At 47.5% G+C, this 20,940-nt stretch overlaps 1 protein-coding gene across 6 annotated transcripts in view; it reads left to right on the forward strand.

The window, feature by feature from the left end:
• Positions 1-3,314: 3,314 nt before the first annotated feature.
• The window catches only part of IGSF9 (immunoglobulin superfamily member 9), a 72,244-nt gene continuing 54,618 nt past the window's right edge, over positions 3,315-20,940 (forward strand). Inside the window, exons 1-2 of one of the 6 annotated variants that reach the window (XM_082202707.1) lie at positions 3,315-3,444; positions 17,560-17,932. In XM_082202707.1, the coding sequence (XP_082058833.1) occupies positions 17,875-17,932 (58 nt within the window). In that variant the 5' untranslated portion in view covers positions 3,315-3,444; positions 17,560-17,874. Of the gene's footprint in view, positions 3,445-9,689; positions 10,247-10,300; positions 10,734-17,559; positions 17,933-20,940 lie in introns of those variants that run through there. The other 5 variants (XM_082202708.1, XM_082202705.1, XM_082202710.1 and 2 more) reach the window with 5 other exon arrangements.

The following is a 20,940-nucleotide window of genomic DNA, read 5'->3' on the forward strand; positions in this document are numbered from 1 at the left end:
GAAGGTTGGAGGGGCGGGTCAGGCTATCAAGGCCTACAAGTCACACTGGCTATATTCTCCCTCCATTTGCTGGGAATCACAAGCGAGGAAAGTTGCCCTCAGGTTCTGCTTGCGGGCTTCCAAAATCCAAAATTGATCACGTTGGGTGATGCAGGACAAAGATTGTACTTTGCACAGCGCATAGTTAGCAACTGTGGAACTCTCCTGCAGGAGGGAGCAATGGTCAGCAATGTGGATGTCTTTAAAAGAGGTTTAGGCAAATTCACGAGGGACGAGCGTGGCACTGTGGTCTAAACCACAGAGCTTAGGGCTTGCCGATCAGAACGTCGGCGGTTCGAATCCCCGCGACGGGGTGAGCTCCCATTTCTCGGTCCCTGCTTCTGCCAACCTAGCAGTTCAAAAGCACGTCAAAATGCAAGTAGATCAATAGGTACCGCTCTGGCAGGAAGGTAAACGGCGTTTCCGTGTGTTGCTCTGGTTCACCAGAAGCGGCTTAGTCATGCTGGCCACGTGACCCAGAAGCTGTACGCCGGCTCCCTCGGCCAATAAAGCGAGATGAGTGCTGCAAACCCAAAGTCAGTCACAACTGGACCTAATGGTCAGGGGTCCCTTTACCTTTACCTTTAGGCAAATTCACAGAGAAGGCAGCTATCAATGGCCACAATGACTTGGGAAGGCAGCCTGTGGGGAGGAATAGCTCTGGGCCATTTTTCCTCTTCCTGCTGCTGCTTTCTTCCAGAACATTCTCTCTCAGGTTTTCTGTCCTTTTAAACCCACAGAGACAGGGGGGGGGGGGAGAGACTGGGCTGAAATTTCAGATCCCATTCCAGAAAGCTCACGCTGTGAAGCAAGGAGCTCTTCTCTCACAGAAAACTTTGTAGAACTCCCTCTGAGATGGTTACGCAACTGCTCCCGTGTTTTATAAGAGGTGCACCAGGCTGGCTTTTAACTTGGATTGCGGGGGGGGGGGGGGAGAACGCATGGGCACAGGAAAGTGATCCCGCAGGAATTTTTAAGGCATGCCGCCTGAGCGCTTCATGTTCATTCTCAGCACGATAGCAGGACACAAACAGTTGAGGCGTAATATGCCCAATGAGGCTGTGAAGCTGGAGCCTCTGGCACTGATTGGCTGAGCTCCTCTTACGTCACAGAAGGACAGAGCAGGCCTAAGTGTGTCTGGAGGCTATTGGCCCCACAGCTCTATTCCCAGAGAGGGGTGGTGACAGAGAAGGGCTTGGAGCATTAATGCAGGGAGCATTAGCAAATTCAGGGCTTTTTTCAGCCCAAACTCAATTCCGGCAGCTCTCAGATGGGCCACCGTTGCCATTATAAGGGAACAAGTTCATGGTGAGTTCTGCCACCTCTTTTTCTAGAAAAAAAATAGAACCGAGCAAACTTGAGAATAACCATGGGAGGAGAAAGAAGAAATAGCAATAGGGAGGGATCTGAGAGCATAAAGAGAAGGAGACGGTGCAGAGGAACATAGAAGGGCCAAAATGTTTTTCGCTTTTAAAAGTGTCCAGTCCTTTTTAAAAAATGCAATAGAACAAAAAGGGTGCAGGCTGTTTGTATTAGGTTGCTCACTAACTTCATTTTTTTTTTTTTTACTTCATAAAATTAATATACCGCTTCATTATTCAAAACCTCGGCGCAGTTTGATTTTTTTTACTGTGTTTGATGTTTTAATTGGTTGGAAGCTGCCCAGTGTGGCTGGGGCAACCCAGTCAGATGGGCGGCATCTTATTATTATTATTCATATTATTATTATTATTTATTAACTTGCCCCCATCTTCCGGTATTCCAGCCTTTGAGGACAAATTCACAGAGCTAACTGACAAGACCTAAGCCTTTACCTGTAAATGATTCCTGAACCTATTAAGCTACCTATTACGGTATATCTGTTTGCTTCCCCTGCCTCCATAGGCCCACTCAATGAACAATTTCCAGCTATAGACATCTCAGGGGAGGTTGGGAAAACCGGGGTTGACTGGTTTCAAATATCTAGTCAATTTGTGGGGCTTTCAAGAGCTCAGGAAACTGCCTTATACTAAGGCAGACCAGTGGTCCATATAGCTCAGCATTTCCTACTCGGACTGGCAGCAGTGGCTCTCCAGGGTGCCAGGTCTTCTCCAGCCCCACCCAGAGATGCCGGGGATTCATTTGAGGACCTTCTTGACGCAAGGGAGATTCTCATGAGACGAAGGACCAAGTTTATCTAAAGTTGACAAGCTTTATCTAATGTTGGGCGCCATTTTGAATCAACATGGCGGACTGGGCCTTCCGCACTGCCCTGATTTTACCCACTGCTTTCAGAACTGCAATAGTTTTCTTTTGCTGGGCATGAGGCTGCTAGTTTTTTAATTAAAAAAATACTTCTTAAACAAGTAAAGAAGAAACTAAATGAATATAAGATAACTGTGGGACTCTCAGGAGGGTTTCTCCAAATGATCTGGCTGGCTTTACAAATGGTTTCAGCAGCAACTGAGAATACCAGCAAGTCTGGAATCAGGTTCCTCTAACCACAGATGGCATCCCAGCGTGGCTTGGCCAAAGTGCTGCTCCACCTGCGCTGCCCCAGGGTCTCGGGCGTTGGGCTTGCTGGCTTGTCAAAGCGATCAACCAGCTGTCATCACTGTACACCTCTCACTTTCAGTGAGCTAACGCAAACAGACAGGTAACTCTTGCCCACTAAAGAAACCTTCACAGAACTGGAAAGCTTTGCGTTGCCTCCCTTTCCCTTCTCTCCTGCCTCGCCTCGAGGCCCTGGGGGCCAGTTTTGCAAAAGTAGGCAAGTGACTTTGAGACCCGAGTTCCAATTCCGGGAGCTGTGGGAGCGGGAGGCGGCCTTGTGAATTCTGTGCCAACAAAAATAACTGTTGGGGGTCCACACGGTTGCCCACTCTACAGATAGTGGTGACAGTTGCAGATTTGGGAGCTAAGGTGAAGTTCTGTTCAGCTGTTAAACTCACCTGGTGCCCCACAAGTAAATCATTACCTCGCAGCCTAATCCCTTGCAGGGTTGTTGTGTACTGAAGCGGCTTGGAGGAAAGGGAATCTTTGCATGCATAGAGGTTAAGTATGAACCAGAGCAAAACTCTGGGGCCCGTTTTGAGTGCTAGGTAGGGTTGCCAACCGTGATTTCTACATTACTGGTTCCTGGATCGTACTGGGGCCATAGAAGCCATACTGGGCAAAGCCCGGATGCAATCTCATAGGACAAGGGCAGAGACAGAATGGAAACTGAAGACTCAGGAGAGAAGCAGGGCAGGTATGGGATGAGGGTGGAGCTGGGGGGGGGGAGCCAGAAAATAATTTTGCAGAAGGAAGGTGGAGTTGGAGTGGAACTTGATGACTATGGGGCAGAGCCAAAATGGAGTAGGATGAAACAGGGTTTGTGCCAGGATTGGAGCCTGATGTGTTATGAGAGCCACCTACGAGGATGAGGTAGGCCATAGGTGGAACATAATCATTTTTGGAAGTTTTCACACTCCCAAACGACATATCTGACAAAACATGGTTTATTTATGTATACAGTGTTTATATACATGCAGAGATAAAGGTAAACAAAAAATGAGGTGCCAGTGTCATGATTAAAATTCATCTTGTACTTTTAAACATTTTTTTTTAGTAAGTTGGCAGCCATAATCAGCAGAAGGACTGACACCAACTTGTCTATTTGGCAACCTAGTAAGTTAATGTTTACTGGAGACATTTATGCTAATGATATAGTCATAGTATAATGCTAAAACTGCCGTGGGTGCCGGCACAAAATGGCTGCCATGGGGAGCAAAAAAAAGAGAGAGAAGATATGCCAGTATTCTGCACTAGTGAGTCCTGTCACAAACAAATCATATACAGTGGTACCTCGGGTTACATATGCTTCAGGTTACATACGCATCAGGTTACAGACTCCGCTAACCTAGAAATAGTGCTTCAGGTTAAGAACTTTGCTTCAGGATGAGAACAGAAATCGTGCTCCGGCAGCGCGGCAGCAGCAGGAGGCCCCATTAGCTATAGTGGTACCTCAGGTTAAGAACAGTTTCAGGTTAAGTACGTACCTCCGGAACGAATTAAGTTCTTAACCCAAAGTACCACTGTATTTACATTGCACACACATAAGCTCCATACTGTAATGCATTTTTGTTCTTTCTTACTAGCATATGCATTCATGCACACCTTTCCCTAGCCCTGTTTATGCATTTCTGTGTACATTACTTGCCTGGAGAACTGAGTCGCAAAATCTGGAGAATTGCAAATTTCGAAGGATGGCTGTTTTTCGGTTCATTTATTGTTTCAGGACATGTCTTTAAATGCGAACTGGATTGAATTTCTTCCCCATCCCTATTTGGGGGCAGAGCCAAGGCAAAAAAAAAGCCAGCAGGTTTATGGGCAGAGAGCCTGTCAGAACCCGGCAGACGGTGGCCATCTGATTTCCTATGTTTTCAGAGGCTAATTACCGGCTACCTGCCATTTTGACAGCTCAGGCTTATAAAAAACGCCAGCTCTGGGAGCAACACACAGAAGGACCCAGAGAGAGAAAGAGACTTATTGCAAATGGGGCCGCTGTGGGGAGAGGAAGAGAGGCCTGCTCCACTCCGAACCACAAGATTCTTCTGCCAAACTGCAAGGGATTGATTGAGGCTGTTGTGGGAGATACATGAAAGCAGCTTAGCTGCAATATTATTTACTCTTAAACTCCTCTTACCTTTAGCCGTGTCCTCAGCAAGCTCACAGCTAAGAGGGTGCCTGGCAGAGACTGTGTGACGTAGGCTTTTCCGCCCACTGCCAAAAGTTGGAGGGGCGCTGACTGCCCAAAGGCTGGCCTTGAAACAGGGTCACTGTGGTTCTGTGGTTTATATTATCAAAGGCCTTTAGCCCCCTAGATCTCAGTCCAGTCATGAACCTGACGGTATAAAAACACAGTGCTTACGCTGAGACCCACTGATTTGAAAGGGAACCTACAGCAAAGAAACACTGCAGCCTTGGTCTGATTTTCTTGTTATTTAAATGTATTTATTTTTATTTATTTAACAAAATCCAGTGCGTTTTTCTGGGGGTACTTAAGGGTGCGCAGTATGGCATCTTTCCCCCCCACCCCCCAAAAATGTTAAAAGTGACACTAACTGTAACTTTATATTGAGTACTACCACCTTTTTTCTTTAAAAAACAAGCACTGACAAAATCTATATAGCGCTGGATCATAAGAGGAGCTCTAAGCGGTTTGCAAAAATGCAAAAGGTTAAAATTATAAATAAAAAGCAGTTAAAGACAGGCGTTTAAAAACAGTTAAAAGATTATTAAAATCATCAGAAGCTAGAAAGAGATGATGGTGTTGATATTTCTATGCCGCACATCTAACTGGGTTGCACCTACGTTTCTGAACAGGCTTGCCTTAACAAAAGTGTACTCCGATAAGAGTACAGTGATTGTTCCTGCCTTCTGTCACTAGGCAGGGAGTTCCAGAGTGTAGATGCTGATTGATTTCTTACAAGCGCAGAAGGGGTATTATGGGGCCTCTGTAACAGGGCCAGTTCTGCCGATCAAAGCTGTCAAGTGGGTACATACGGGACAAAGCAATCCCGCAAGTAAACTGATCCCAGGCTGTGACAGGCTTTATATGCTAATAGTAACTCCTTGAACTTGGCCTGGTAGCAAATCGCAAGCAGTGCAGATCAGGGAGCAGGGACGTTATATGCCTAATGAGCACAGCAGTTCATTCCCGGTAGGTCTTACCTCATAAATCAGTTGCTGAGCCCCTGCCTCCCCACAGCCATTGAAGTCCCCTCCTCTCCAGGGCTCTTCCCAAGCAATCAGAGACTGTGCCTGTGTGAAGCCTGTCACTGCTCTGCCCCTTTCAGCCCTCTTCTGGTTCTGGAAGACAGGAGGGAGGGGTGCTTGTCATAGCAGGAGGCGTAGACACCCTCCTGGTGTATCTCTGCCTCTTGGCCTCCCTCTTCCCTGGCTTCTGTTTCTGCCTCTGATTCTGGTCTTCTTTCTGCCAGAGACTACCTTGCTCACTAAGCTCTGTTGCCACTTCAGCTTCTGACACCTCCTCCTCCTCCTAGTCCTCTTCTCTCTATAACCACTAATCATTGTCCCACCACCCCTCCCCAGGCTCTGAGCCTCTTCCCTTGGTGGCTCCCCAGGTGGTTCCTCCTACCTTTCCTCTGTATCCAACTAGTCCCATTACATCCCATTAGTTATGTCTTACCTCCATGACCTGAGTCAGGGTGCCACTCGAATTCCAGTTGCTGGTGAACCCTAGTGGGGTTGTCCCCGTGCCCTGCTTGTGGGCTCCCCAAGAGGCATCTGGTTGGACAGGGGAGGAAACAGAATGCTGGACTAGGACTAGGTAGTCACCCAGCAGAGCTCGCCTGGGCAGAATGGCTTCCCTGTTCAGCCATGAAGCTTGTTGGGTTCCCATAAACCAGTAACATTCTCTGTCTCTCTGGACTCAGCTAGATTGGTAAAGGAAAAGCATTTTAGATGTGTTGTATGTGCTATACAGGACGCGGGTGGCGCAGTGGGTTAAACCACAGAGCCTAGGACTTGCTGATCAGGTCGGTGGTTTGAATCCCTGCAATGGGGTGAGCTCCCGTTGCTCGGTCCCTGCTCCTGCCAACCTAGCCGTTCGAAAGCATGTCAAAGTGCAAGTAGATAAATAGGTACCGCTCCAGCGGGAAGGTAAACGGTGTTTCCATGCGCTGCTCTGGTTCGCCAGAAGCGGCTTAGTCATGCTGGCCACATGACCCAGAAGCTGTACGCCGGCTCCCTCGGCCAATAAAGCGAGATGAGCGCTGCAACCCCAGAGTCGGTCACGACTGGACCTAATGGTCAGGGGTCCCATTACCTTTATATGCTATACAACACTGTGACACCAGATGGCACTGTGGAACCCTGTCTTGCCCCACCGGATTTCCCTGTACTGTATGAGTTTACAGCGCGTTTAACTGAATCGCTTATTTGAGGTGCCTGGATCCAGCCTTCCTCTCTCTTTCTGCCAGCCCCTCCTCCCTTGCAGCATTGTTGTCGTCATGAGGACGAAGCCGCTAATCCTTGGAGGAAAGGCAGAGTAAAGCTATACAGTAGTACAAAAATGCGGCTAAATATATACCAATATTCATGGTTATAAGAGAGGTAGAGCATCTGCATCGCATGTAGAATGTCACTGGTTTAGTCCCCTGCATCTATCAAGGGGACTGGAAAAGGCCCTGTCTGAAATCCTGGAGAGCCACTCCCGGTCTTTGTAGACCAGGGGTTTCCAAACTGTAGCCTGCAGACCACCAGGAGTTTGGGAATTTAATGGAGCTGGCCCATGGCATGTCTGTGGGTTTGCGGCTAAAAGCAGGAAATGGCATGTGCCTCCTGCTGAATTTTAATTGTATGCTTATTGCTTATTTCATTTCCTATATTGCATTCTATTGTATCACAATTTGAATTCATAGAATCATAGAACTGCAGAGTTGGAAGGGCTCCTGGGGGTCATCTAGTCCAACCCCCTGCAACGCAGGAACCTTTTGCCCAACGTGGGGCTCAAACCCACGACCCTGAGATGAAGAGTCTCATGCTTCTGCCGACTGAGCTATCCCTATGCAATTTGAATCCTATACAATAAAATACAGTATATAACAAATAAAAGAAGCCCCAGCACAGCACAGCACATTACAATTCTTTGCGGAGGATTTTGGTGGATCACTCAGTTATTATTATTTTTGCTTTCTGCACAGAAAGCAAATAATAATAATAATAATTGAGTGATCCACCAAAATCCTCAGCAACTTTCAAGTGACCCTACAGGTGTGTAAAAAAAATAAAGGTTGGGAACCTCTGGTGTTCGATGATATTGAGAGAGATGCAGCCTGGTCTGATTTGGTAAAATGCAGATTCCTAGAGCAGCTCCTACTTGGGAAGGCTTAGAGGGGCTGGGTGAATGGAATTTGAGCCTTGTTCCAACGCATTCCTTGGCCGGGAAATATATTTTAAAACTTTGACAAAATAAAGGGGAGGGGGAGGCCTGGATGGATTTGAGCCCAGACAGGTATTTCCAGCTCAGCCGCCGCAGCGAGAGATCAGATGTCTCCTGCGCCCAGACCAGGATTAGATTAAAGGGAACTTCAAACAATATCTCTTGTTTCAGCCCCTCTGAGGTAGTGATTAGAGAGAGGAAAATAATCCCTCCGTCACACACCTGCTGCCTTGCCTGGCTCTGATGTGTGTGCAGTCAGAGTAGTGTGTGCTTTGTGCCCAGGGGGGACATGGAGAATGGAAGGGGAGTTTGGGTTTGAGTGGCAATTTAGAAGCCGCAGCGAGAGACTGGGCTCCCCACTGCGGCGTGTTGAGTCACATTTGATCATGCACCTGTGCAGCTCAGAGCCTGTCCAAAAAGCATCGGGAAAGTAGAATGTGTCTTGGATTTACTTGGAGGGGCTCCTGCTCTTCTGAACTCACTGGAAATCTCCGTAATGCCCTTTTTATTGTGCATTCATGATTATTTGTGCTCATGATGTTATCAGGGCAGTTACACTATTTGCGTCTGCAAATGTTTCATGGGGGGCATGCTTCTCCATTTTCAGTCAGTGCATGCCTTGCAACGCCCTGCTGAAATCCTGTAATATTTCATACCACAACTGTTCAGGTTTAAGTTTTTATTATGCTGTGCGCCTCCGGACGGCAATAACAGAGAAGCACTGCTGAGCAGCTAATAACATGGAATGATGAGTGGACAGTCCAGTCGAAATCCGCCACCAATACGCTATTATCGTGTCAATGGCAGGTTGCAGAATACACATGAATGCAGAATGAAAAGGACACCTGGAGGGTTTGGGATTGGACTTTGCATAGCCAAAGTTCATTCAGGGAGTTCATTCATTTTAAAACATTTATACACTGCTCGGTAAAAATCTTTAAGTGGTGTTCAAAAAATGAAACATTCGAACTTCTGTTGTCTATGCTCCAGTAGGTAGCTTCTAGGTTAGATTACTGCAATGCATTATGTGTGTGACTGCCTTTAAAGGTGACTTGGTGCAGAATTCAGTGGCCAAGTTGCTGACAGCCCACTGGTTTTCAGGTCCAATTCAAAGTGCTGGTTTTGACCTATAAAGCCTTAAATGGCTCAGGACCCTAACACCTCATGGTCTGCCCCTCCCCATCTGAAACGACCTGGACCCTGTAATCATCATCTGACTCCAGGCAAAAATATTTCTTTTTCACCAGGTCTTTGGCTCTTAATTACCCATGGATAGAATGTTTTAATCCTGCCTTTGAAAAAATAGGATTTTATTCGTTTTTCCTTTTCAATGTATGTGTCTCTTTGTTTGTGTGTCATGTTGAGTTACCTTGGTTAAAAAGCAACCACTAAATGTAATAAATATATAATAAAACAGAATGGAGAGACAACATAAAAACCAGTAAAACAGCATTATCAAAATAGATTTAGAAAGACAGGTGGGGCCCCTTTGGCTCTGAGGGTGGGGGGCAATCATTTGTAAAATGGGGAGGGAAGAGAGATCACCATCGTTTGCAACCTGCTCATCAGCCCATTCCACTAGGAGGCACTCCGCATCAATAGAGGAGCCCTTGGCCCACGGGGGGTGAACTACATCTCCCACAAGCCTTTGCAAACGAAACGACATTGATGGCTATAAATCCACACATAGCCTCGCCCGCCCCCTCTTTTAAAAGCTCTCAAGTCCTGCCTTTCCGCTTTTCTGATTAGTGAGTTTGGAAGGCGCAAGAGGCGTTTCTGGGCGCGGGATTGGCTGTTCCTGTGGCAACAAAGCGGCTTGGGGAAGGGAGGGGGCCAGGGGACCCGCCCCTCCATTGTGCTGCGAGTTTTTCTTGCCAAAAGCTTGGCTGGGGGAGTTAAAGAGAAGCGAGTTGAGATCGGAGCGCTTATATCTCAGCGCAGGCGGATTGCGCGCGCGCCTTTTTTTTGCGCTTGAGGGGAATCCGGTGTCTTGTAAGGCGGGTGGAGGGATGCGAGAACACTGAAAGGGGGAAATACTTAAAATTTTGATCGCAAGAAAAAAGAGGGTATTCCGAAAATTAAAGGGGCGCGCGCACATCCCCTCTCCAAGCGCCGATCCTGCGCGCAATGTTTGCGCCCAAGCGGCGAGAGCTGCCTGGGAGCGCCGCGGCTTGCTGGCTGGGGACTTGTTGATGGAGCCGGCTGCCGGAGCTCAGAGGCTGGCCGGGACGGAAAAGCCCTTCCTGGGAGGGGGCACAGCAAAGCGGCGCCAGTGCGCAGGTAAAAAAAGCAAACCCTCTGTGCATCGGAGACAGGAGGGCTATGGGGTCCCTCGCCTTGAGCCCGGATCTAATAATAATGCGTGCGCTTTCCCCCTAGTCTCGAGGGGCTGCGGAATTGGTAGGAGCTGAAGCTTTTGTGGCGAATGAGCCCCCAACTGTTCAGGAGAGAGTTTCGGGATTTGGTGGGTCGGCGATCCTCCTCTTGCTTCCCCCTCCCAACTCCAGCGGGGCCGGGCAGGGGGCTGGGGAGGCGGATCCGGGAGAGCCAGGACGCCTGGGTTGTCTCCCCAGAGGGAGGGGAGTCTGGAACAGCAGTTGGGACCTGCACCTCTGCTGCCGCCGCGCGCCTAGGGGGAGAGGTCTGCCCATCCACAGAACCGCGGTTTTCCATGTCCAGCTTTGAAGCGAGAGGGAAGAGAGGTTAGTGGTTTGCGGTGGAGAGTCGGAAACAGCCTCTGCTCAGAGGAGACGCTTGTCGCTAGGAAGTAAGAGCCTCCTCTTCCATCTCCGGGAGAAGAACTGGGTGGTCTTGGAGAGCCGAGAGTCTGTTCTAGAGCAGGGGGGAGGAATCCGTTTCAGCCCAAGGGCCACATTCCCTTCGAGACACTCTTCCCTGGGGTACATGCATATATGTGATCGGCCTCCAAGTGGGCAGGAACAGTGAATGCACGGTTTCCTTTTGTGCAGAAGGTTTGGAGTTCAGGGGCAAATTCCACCCAGGTGGAAACAGAGCAGAACCGGGAAGAGATGTTGCCCTGGGAGAGTCTCAAGGGTCAGACAGGTCTGGAGGGGCATATTTGGCCCCTGGGTTTGATACTCACCATCTCTGGCCTAGAAGGATTCTCAGGGTGCCTGGGTTCCCCTCCCAGCTCGAAGAGGTGGGGGCTGAGCAGGCAGGACTCCTGGGTTTTTCACACTCAGGAACAGGGCAGTGTGGAAGTCTCGGGTCTTTCAGCTGGAAACTCCTGGGGTGGGGGATCAAAGTGTGTAGAGCCAAATATGGAGGTTTTCTAACTTATGAGACTGTGGCCGACTGCAGGTTCCAGGCTTCAACATAAAGACTGTTCGTTTCAACAACACCCCCTCCCCTTTGTTTAAAATATCCAGCCTGGTGGACAGTTTTTGGAGTGCTTTGAAAGCTTTGGAACCTTTGGAAGTGAATCCGAAAGGTGGCGCCTGGCAGTGGATTCAAATTAATACAAAATATCCCCTGGGTCATCGTGAGCATATATCCCAGATGCAGCACTGGCTGTTTGTTCCATCGCTTCCCCCAGAAATTTATTGGGGGTGGAAATGGAGGCTGATCTCCCTTTGCGATTGGGGGCTCAGGCTGGAGGAAGGCTGTACGAACAATTCAGCAAGAGAGGGGGATTTGGCAAATGGGAGCCTGGCCCACATAATATCACAATTGATACCAGTTATCATCAGTAATAACAATTTTAGCGCTTTTCCTCACGCAAAAGCACAGTGTCCTTCCTCTCCCTGTCTGTTTTCCTTACAGAGCTGAGAGGAGTTCTTATTTTACTTTGAAAAGTGGAAATCTATTCATTAGAAAGCAGCAAGGCTGCCGGTGTGTTTGGTCGCTTGGCAGTGGTGCCCAGAGGAAGCAGAGCATGGTGGTGATATTTTGTATAGAGGGCCCTTCCAAAGGGGAGGTGTGATGGGTTGGATTTTCTCACCTGGAATTGGGGTGCAATCTGTAGGAGATTTTCTACTCTTGGCTTGCTATTCTCATAAATAACTGGAGCCAGAAACTTTCCCCTAGAAGACAAAGTAACTGAGCAACTCTAATTTTGTCATAAGTGTATTAGCCGGCTCCTCTTTCCAGAAAATTGCTTCTTCCTCATTAATTCCCCTGCTTTTAAATGTAGGCTGGCCATTTGTCAGAACAGAATCCTGAACTAGATGGGCCTTTTGGCCTGATCCAGCCACCATGCATAAAAGCTTTCTGAGATTGCCTTTCTATGCATCCGTGTCCAGTCCTGATTATTTGCTGGAGGAGGCGGGAAATTGCACTGTGTTCCTTTTTGTGTTCATTTAAAACATTTGTACCCCAGCTTCCCTTAAAGTCAAAGTAGCTAACGAAACAATATAAAATGCACTCCAAAAAAAATCAGCCGAAAGCTCTGGAGCGGGCGAGCGGCTTTCAGCACACCAGGGTGGTGAACTGCAGCTCTTTTTAATAGCGAACTCTGTGGTGGGCGGCAGGATAGTAACCAAAGCAGTGTCACCAAGAAACAAGATGGAGGAACAGCAGGGTAAGGGAGAAACTAGGGTTGCCATATTTCAAACAGAAAAGTTGTTGAGCTCTTCTTTTTTTGCCAAAGTTGTTGGGCTAGATCGCTGGAAATATGCCATTTTTGAAAGAAAGAAAAAAAAACCTGCAAAAAGGGCACCTCCAACATGGGCTGCCATACGCTCGGATTTTCCCTGACATTGGCCCGATTTCCGCCCAGATATGTCCGGGAAAATCCAGGTGTATGGCAGCTCAGGAGAAACCAAAATTTTGTAGACCAGCACCGACAACAAAATCAGGGTGTGGAGAATTAGGGGTAGAACTCCCACCCCCCAACCAGTCCAGTCTTTGTGGGAGTGGTTGTTATGGCTGCATGGTTAGGTTGATTAATTAATTGGCTTTAAAAAAATTGATCAGCTGTAATAATGCCCTCAGTTAGTTGGACATCCAATTATTATTTTTGCATGCTGGTGTGGTTGGAGTGACAGTCAAGGATGAGAATAGCTTGTCATCAGCTATCCACTGAGGCAGAAATCGTACTCAACTTTGGCCCAAAGGCTGCAGAAACTTCACCACCAGTGGCGTAGCGTGGGGGGTGCAGGGGGGCCCGGCCGCAACATGGGGGGCGCGCGCTCGTACCTGCAGCTCTCTGCCCCCTGCTAAAATCCATGGGTTAGGGGGCGCAAATTACTTGCCTTGCCCCGGGTGCTGACAACCCACGCTACGCCACTGTTCACCACACACAGTGAAGCCTATCTTTAATATTATTCTGAATGTCTGGAGAGGCATTGGCCTGTCAGGTAGTTAAGAGTCTCTAAGGGAGACCTAAGTTCTGATCCTCCAATTGGCCATGAAGCTTATGTGGTGACCCTGGGCTATTCACTTTGTCCCAGCTTGTCCTACCCTACAGGGGTATTGTGAAGATGAAGTGTGGTACCTTGAACTCTGCTGCTTGAGTTTTGCTTGAAGGTTTCCCACAGGCATCTAGGTGACCACTATGAGAACAAAATGCTGGACTAGATGAGCCATTGGCCTGATCCAGCAGGCTCTTCTCATGTTCATTGGAGGAAATGTTAAATATTTTTAAAAGAAATATACTAACTAAAACTGCAGGCAGCAGGAACCATCTTAGAAGACGTATTCTTTCCTGTTTGAGAGCAAGAATACCAAATGCCTCTTTTAAGACCTGCTGCAACATAGGTGCACATTGTTTTTAGAAAATGTATGCCTCCCCCAACCCAAGATGGATTTTTCTTGTATAAAAGTGTGTGCAGGTTCGGTAAATTGATAAGACTCGAAAGTGAAATTGCACGAACGGTAGCCTCGCATGTCTTCTGTGGTGCAGTCATGTACAGGCTCTTGCCTCGAGGCGCTTACAGTCTAAACTTCGCCAGTGTGGTGAGAAGGAATGTGCAGGAGAAAAGAGGAATTCTGCAACCTGTGTAAATCATGAAAATTGGCACACATCCCATTAGTTCGCATAAATTCATTTCTGCTTCAGTAATCATGGGGAACGGCACTGAGCTACAGGCACAGAAGTGCCAACCCTGGTCATTGATCGTCTGGTTAGAAAGCGAGAAACAAAACAAATTGATGCCTAGATAACTTTATGTGTATATATTTCACACGGCCTCTTTTAAAGACCACAAAGGCAGTGCCCTTGTATCCTGTGCCCTGCTTTAGGCAGAGTAGAAAGAGAATCGTCACCCCTACCTGAGAATTTACAATGTATTGCCCACATACTTTGAAGCCAATTTTCAGCCATGAGAACTAGAAACTTGCTTTTGTTTTAAAGAGAGTGGGCCAGGGTGCACTAAGATTTGCAGGATGCTGAACTGGGTGGAATCATGTTGTAAACTCTTCCAAAGGTGAATATAGACACACTTGATGAGGAACTGTGTAACCTTTCTGGGATGCTAGGATAAAGACCCTAACTCCCTAATATTGAGCAAGGATTGGCAAGCTTTTGGTGTGGGTTAAAGGGAAGAGGAGCTGAGCTTTGCTATACAGCACCTGTTCTGCCTGCGAAACTAGTCCTCAGTAGCAGCAAGGGACCATGCTGCCTGTGTAACAGCTGAATGCCAGGGCAGAGAGCGGATATCCCAAAGCATAATTTTGGTTTGTCTGTATTTACTAATGCGTGTTTATATTCCACTTTTCCAGTTCAATTCCTCTATGATGTGTGTTCAGCCAGTGTTTGAAATTTGCCAGGCGCATTTTGGGACAGGGTGGCGCTGTGGGTTAAACCACAGAGCCTAGGACTTGCTGATCAGAAGATCAGCGGTTTGAATCCCCGTGTGCCACACCCGTGACGGGGTGAGCTCCCGTTGCTCAGTCCCAGCTCCTGCCAACCTAGCAGTTCGAAAGCACCTCAAAGTGCAAGTAGATAAATAGGTACCGCTCCGGCGGGAAGGTAAACAGCGTTTCCGTGCGCTGCTCTGGTTTGCCAGAAGTGGCTTAGTCATGCTGGCCACATGACCCGGAAGCTGCGCTAATACCCCATCCTGTAGAATTCTATCTGTTATATTTTATTTGCACAATCAGGATGGATTTCAGGAACCAAAGATTCATACTGAAAAATAGGACTTTTGAGCTGCCTGGCTAAAAAACGGGCAACTAGGCATTCCATTTTGGTGAATAAAACCCTGGTTTAAGGAGCCATTTGGCACCTAGCTTATATATCTGAGTTTTCAACACAGTGTGCAGCCATTAACACAGCTTAAGAAAACATTCAGTTCACACGAAAAGGGCAGGGCATAGCGTATGGCCAGTGAGGGGTGTGGCCTGGGGGTCCCAAGGGCTGAGCAGAAAGGCCTGGAGGGCCACATTTGGCTTTTGAGGTTGCTCTACCCTGATATAGGAAAAGGCACCTCTGTTTTGCGCCCACAACATGAGGGAAGCCATGGCTGTTAAAGTGATATAATAGAGCTTTAAACGTGTTGGTGTGAATGCGGCCTAGTTTTCTGGAACTGTCCCAGCCATGGCATTCTTAAACCCAACCACCAACAAAAATAAACCGATCTCCAAGACACTTTGTGCAGCAAAATAAATATCTATTTTTTTTTTGGGGGGGGGGATTCTGCCTCCTTTGTGAGCTGGCATTTGTACACTTCCAGGGCCCCATTCTCCAAATTTAACCTGAATTGGCCTGCATGCCTTCAGTTTTGAGCCAATGCTTTTTAAAATAAAAATCAAATCACAGCCTTCCCCAGAGCCCATCCATCAGCGAGTTTTGCACAGATCGTATCAGAAAGCGCGAAGTGGGCCAAACAACTCTTGAGCCTGTGTGAGTCGGAGTCTGCCTGGAGTTACTCGCTGGCCAAGACGTGTGTGTTTTTAATTTAGAAGAGTTGTGAAGATTTGAAATGACAAGAGGAGGAGAGAGAATATTAGGGAGAGCGGGGAATGAAAGGGATGCCCACCCCCCCCCTTTTCCCAGGGTGTTTTAAACGCAGAAATGGATATGGGTGGACTTCGGACAGAATCTATAAAATTCTGTCTGCTGGGAAGGTGGAAAGCAGAGGTTCCTTATGAGCAAGGTTGGGGAAGGCAAATTACCTCTAGATCGCACTTTCCCCCCCTAAAGGCAGAAGAGAGAGATGAGGCTAAGGAGATGGAGAGAGGAAAGGTAATGAGGGCTGAGGAGGGGAAGGAGGCAGAATAGGAGATTTTTGCAGAGTTCAGAGTTGAATCTGTCAGTCCATCAGCTTTCTTGCTTCTGTAAAAGGGAACAGGAAACTCTTTCTATGCCCAAGGACCATGTTACCTTCTGGGCAACCTTCAAAAGTTCCTGCGACTGGTGAGCAGGGAAATTACCTGTGAATTTTACCTTTGCACACAGTAGGCTAGTTTCTATACACAGTGACACACCCTTCGGTACCCCCCTTTACAATCTAAGCTATTTCAAGGGCTCTGGGAATGAGAGTCATTCATTTTTTTTAAAAAAATATATAATTATAAAATTTTCTGTTTTACAATTTCAAATGCTCATATTGCATCCTTAAGATATCAATGCCTTCCCTTCTTCTCTTTCCATGGTTCATTTTACAGATCTTAAATCCCTGCATATTTTGAAAAAACTATACCAGTTAATATTCCATTATTGCATCCATCCAAACCTATTTACACTGTCAAATTTATCTTAATGCTGCCAACATTTTCAGCTGTACACAATTTACCATATATTCGATTAATGTTTTCCAGCCTTCTTTAATATTCTATATGTTAAGTCTGTAAGTTGTGCATATTCTATCAACTTAAGTTGCTATTCTTCTTTGGTTAGGACATTGCTCATTTTCCATTTTGGGGCTAGCAAATCATGGGCCACAGCAGTAGCATACATAAATAACCTTTCCTGACACCTGGGGATTTCAGTCTGAATTATCCCCAACAGAAAGAACTCTGGTTTTTTGGGTTCGCCGGGGACAAGAGTCATTCTTATGAAGGCCACAACGTTTAATTCAGTAGGGAAGACTGGGGCGGGGGACACAAACATGGCAGCACTCTTCAAAATGGCTGAAGGGCCATCATATAGGAGAAAGGCAAAGGCTTGTTCTCTGCTGCCGGTATTGGAGCCCATGAACAGGAATTGCAGAAGAGTAGATTTCGGTTAGGCATAACGTCTGGTCCGTAAGAGCAGATTTACAAGAACGAGTAAGAACAAGATTGAGGAACCTGTGGTCCTCCAGATGTGGTTAGTAGTGACTCATTTTTTTATTTCCAGGTATCTCTTGAAGACATTTCATTATTTTCATGTTTCTTTCACTCATTATTTTAATCCCCACAGTGACCCTGTGAGGTAGGTTAGGCTGAGAGGCCATGACTGGCCCCAGGTGAGTTTCACGGCCGAGTGGGGATTTGATGGAATAAAATGAAACCCCTTTTATTTTATTTTTTATCAGCCAGTCACAACTTTTTGTACCACTTTGTGGCATTTTATATGCTATTGTATGTATCGATGTGCACTGCAGTACTGTATTGCATGAATACCTCAGCTAAACAACCTTTTATTATGTATGGATAAACGAAGATAAATCTGAATTAATGTCCCCTTTCTGGATCTTTTGCTCCCACAGGGTTTGGTCTATGCTGAGGTGCAGATTTCGACAGAAAGCTCTGAAGTCTTGAGACTTCCTCGCTAGAGTGGCAGAAACCGGTGCTGCTCCAAAGGGCATTGTGGGGATGAGAAACGGCGTACGGGCTGCAAGGCTCCATCACCAGGTTCCCCAGGGATCGTCCGATGGTGTCTCCTGAGCTGCAAGGGGCAGCCTGACCCTCTGTTCTCCCACCTCCTTCCTCAGACGTGCAGCTGGTCAGCTTGCCGGCTCGGTGTTTCGGCAAGTGGGCGGTTTTGGCGGTGCTGCAAGGTGTCTGGTGGGGGCATCTGTGCTATGAATTGGCGTTTATGGATTGTCCGCCTTGCCCTGGTCTGCAGCAGCTTCGCTGAAGGTGGGCAAAGGTTTTTCGTTCGTCTCTCTTTTGGAGGACGATGCTGACAGTAAACTTAGTCTTTCCAATAGGGTATGAAGGGCCGCTGACCCTAGGGGAATGTCATTGGGGGGGGCCGCTGCAGCTGGTGGTGGGCGGAGCCAAAGCCCAAAGTGGGCGGAGCTTGTGACTGAAGACTGTATTGCCCAGAGGTGGAGCACCTCTGGCCCACGGCCCTCTAGATCTCTCTGTCTGGCCCTTGGAAATCTCTCCAGGCTGCTTTTATCCCCTAGGCCTGAGGTTCCCCATTCCTTAAATAAATCTTTTGGGGGTTTGTTTTGTTTTGGTGTTTTTTGTTTATTTCCTTGGAGACCACCAAAAATACATTATGAAAACTTATGTTCCCTTACTTGCACCACAACTTACAACAGTATAAGGTATATAAAACACATTCTTTTTAAGTGAGGTGCAAGTTAATATAGCCCTGTGGAACTGCTCTTTGTAAGCCTAGGGACTAGAAACTTGGTTTTCATTATTCGTTTCATTATTCGGAGTCATAGCACACAGACATCTTTGAATCATCCATTGTTTGCTTATAATGGGAACTTTAGGAGCCGAAAGAATTGGCAACCAGGCTGCATTTGTCAGTAGAAGGAGTCTACAAATGTAACTTTCTTGCAGACTCAAGTCTACATAGCCAGCCAAGTGTGTGGCACTCCTGTTTTCCCTGGGATTTCTGCAACTTAACTTTCCGCCTGTTGATTTCCCTCTGCTCAATTAAGAAGCTGCCTTTTTGCTTCCGGATGCCTTTCCGTGCGGCAGTAATTCACAAATTAGTGTGGCCAACTTGCTTCCCAGCCCCGTGATAGGTTGGCTTTTAGCAGGTGAAGCTTTACTGCATTTGCGTGCCGAGAAAAAATACACTGTATTTCTGCCTGTCCTGGTGCTGTTTGGAAAGGCACAGGAACGCTATTAGGGAGGGGGAAAGTGGCACTTTTGATCTGGGGTGTGGATCAAGAGTGCCACTTTTTTGGCAATAGAGCATGTTGAGTGAATGAGGGAAAGCGCAAAGAGCATAGCATTAGGGGCTGCAGATGGAGCCCATCATGCAGAAAATCCAGCACTGCCTGCAAGTTGAAGGGACCAGAAAGACCACAACATCCCTGCTTAGTGGGACTGTGGCCTCCAGTACAGTTTATACAGTGGTACTCGGGTTACATACGCTTCAGGTTACAGACTCCGCTAACCCAGAAATAGTGCTTCAGGTTAAGAACTTTGCTTCAGGATGAGAACAGAAATCGTGCTCTGGTGACGCGGCAGCAGCAGGAGGCCCCATTAGCTAAAGTGGTGCTTCAGGTTAAGAACAGTTTCAGGTTAAGTATGGCCCTCCGGAACGAATTAAGTACTTAGCCCGAGGCACCACTGTATAAGCCTTGACTAAAGATGTCGCCAATGAAGGCAGGGTTGCAGATGCAACACAGTCCAAAGAAGGCAAGTTCAAGTGTGGAGAATCAGCCTTGGTCCCACCGTGAGCCAGAGCCAAAACCAGGCAGAAGTCCAGCCTTAATCTCAGGCAAATTATAGCACAAAAAATTAGAATCCAGAGCTGAGAGCCAGAGACTTTTCTTGTTCACAGCAACTAGATGACTCGAGGGAGGTCTTAAACCACAGAACTGTAGAATTTGAAGGAACCTAATCCAACCCCTGTAGTGCAGGAATCTCAACTAAAGCATCCATGACAGATGGCCATCCAACCTCTGCTTAAAAACTTCCAAGGAAGGAGAGTCCACCACCTACCAAGGGAGTTGGTTGAACAGCTCTTCCTGTCAGAAAGTTCTTCCTGATGCTTAGTCAGAATCTCCTTTCTTGTCATTTGAATCCATTGGATCAAGTCCTACCCTTCAGAGCAGGAGAAAAGAAGTGTGCTCCATCTTCCATGCCACAGCCCTTTAGAGATTTGATGATAGCTGTTATATCTTCTCTCAGTCTCTCCCTCGACCGTTCCTCATAGGGTTGGTTTCCATATTCTTGCCTCCTAAACCATACTTCTAACCACAGCTACTAGCTGTGATGGAGTAGTGGGGATTGCTTACTCACAGATAAGCCTCTTACTCACAAGTAGACCAATGACTGTCTGTGGGTGCATAGTGTGCTGTCACACTTTTGCCTGGACTTAGACCTGTTGCTCTTGAGGACTGGGTGGGCTGCCCCATCTCTTCCTCCTCCTCATGACAGTTCCAGGTATCAAGCCAGAGGGCCCCTCATTGGATTCAGGGGTCCCCGCTTGTTGCTTGAGGTCCTCGGCCTTGGGGGTGTCTGGTACCAGGTCAGGGCTAGGCGGGACAATACAGTGGTGCCCCGCAAGACGAATGCCTCGCAAGACGGAAAACTCGCTAGACGAAAGTTTTCCGTTTTGAAGGTCCTTCGCAAAACGAATCTCCTATGGGCTTGCTTCGCAAGACGAAAATGTCTTGCGAGTTCCTGCGGTTTTTCCCCCCTTCCCCCCTTTTTCGAAGCCGCTTATCAGCTGATCCGATAAGCCGCTAATAGCGCTAATCCACTAATCCGTCAATGGGCTTGCTTCGCAAGACGAAAAAACCACTAGACGAAGAGAATCACAGAACGGATTCTTTTCGTCTTGCGAGGCACCACTGTATTCTTTCAAAACTGCACAATGCGTGAGAGGCTGTTTGGTGTTCTTGTTCAGTTCTTTTTCACGCTGTTTCAGCCTCACCTACATTGAACATGTAAGCATTTAATTGAATACTAGAATTGGACTCCCGGCCCCATCCAAACAGAGGAAAGGTGCAAAGAGCTTCTCTTTAACCAAGTGTGGTGTTGGCTGATATAGGTGATTTCTCCCCTATTGGGGAGGCAGAGGGATCCTGGGTGTCATTGTGTGTTCCTGCCTCTCTTTTTTCCTTTTTGATGTGGCAGCCATTTTGTGTGTGCGAAACCCCTTATGGCAGCCATTTTGTGGCAGCAGTTACTCAAAAGTCCAGATGTGGGCCCCCAAAGGGATGCCGGCC

This window comes from Podarcis vaucheri, assembly GCF_965113315.1.
Source record: "Podarcis vaucheri genome assembly, chromosome: 16".
In the NCBI taxonomy this organism is placed as follows: Eukaryota; Metazoa; Chordata; class Lepidosauria; order Squamata; family Lacertidae; genus Podarcis; species Podarcis vaucheri.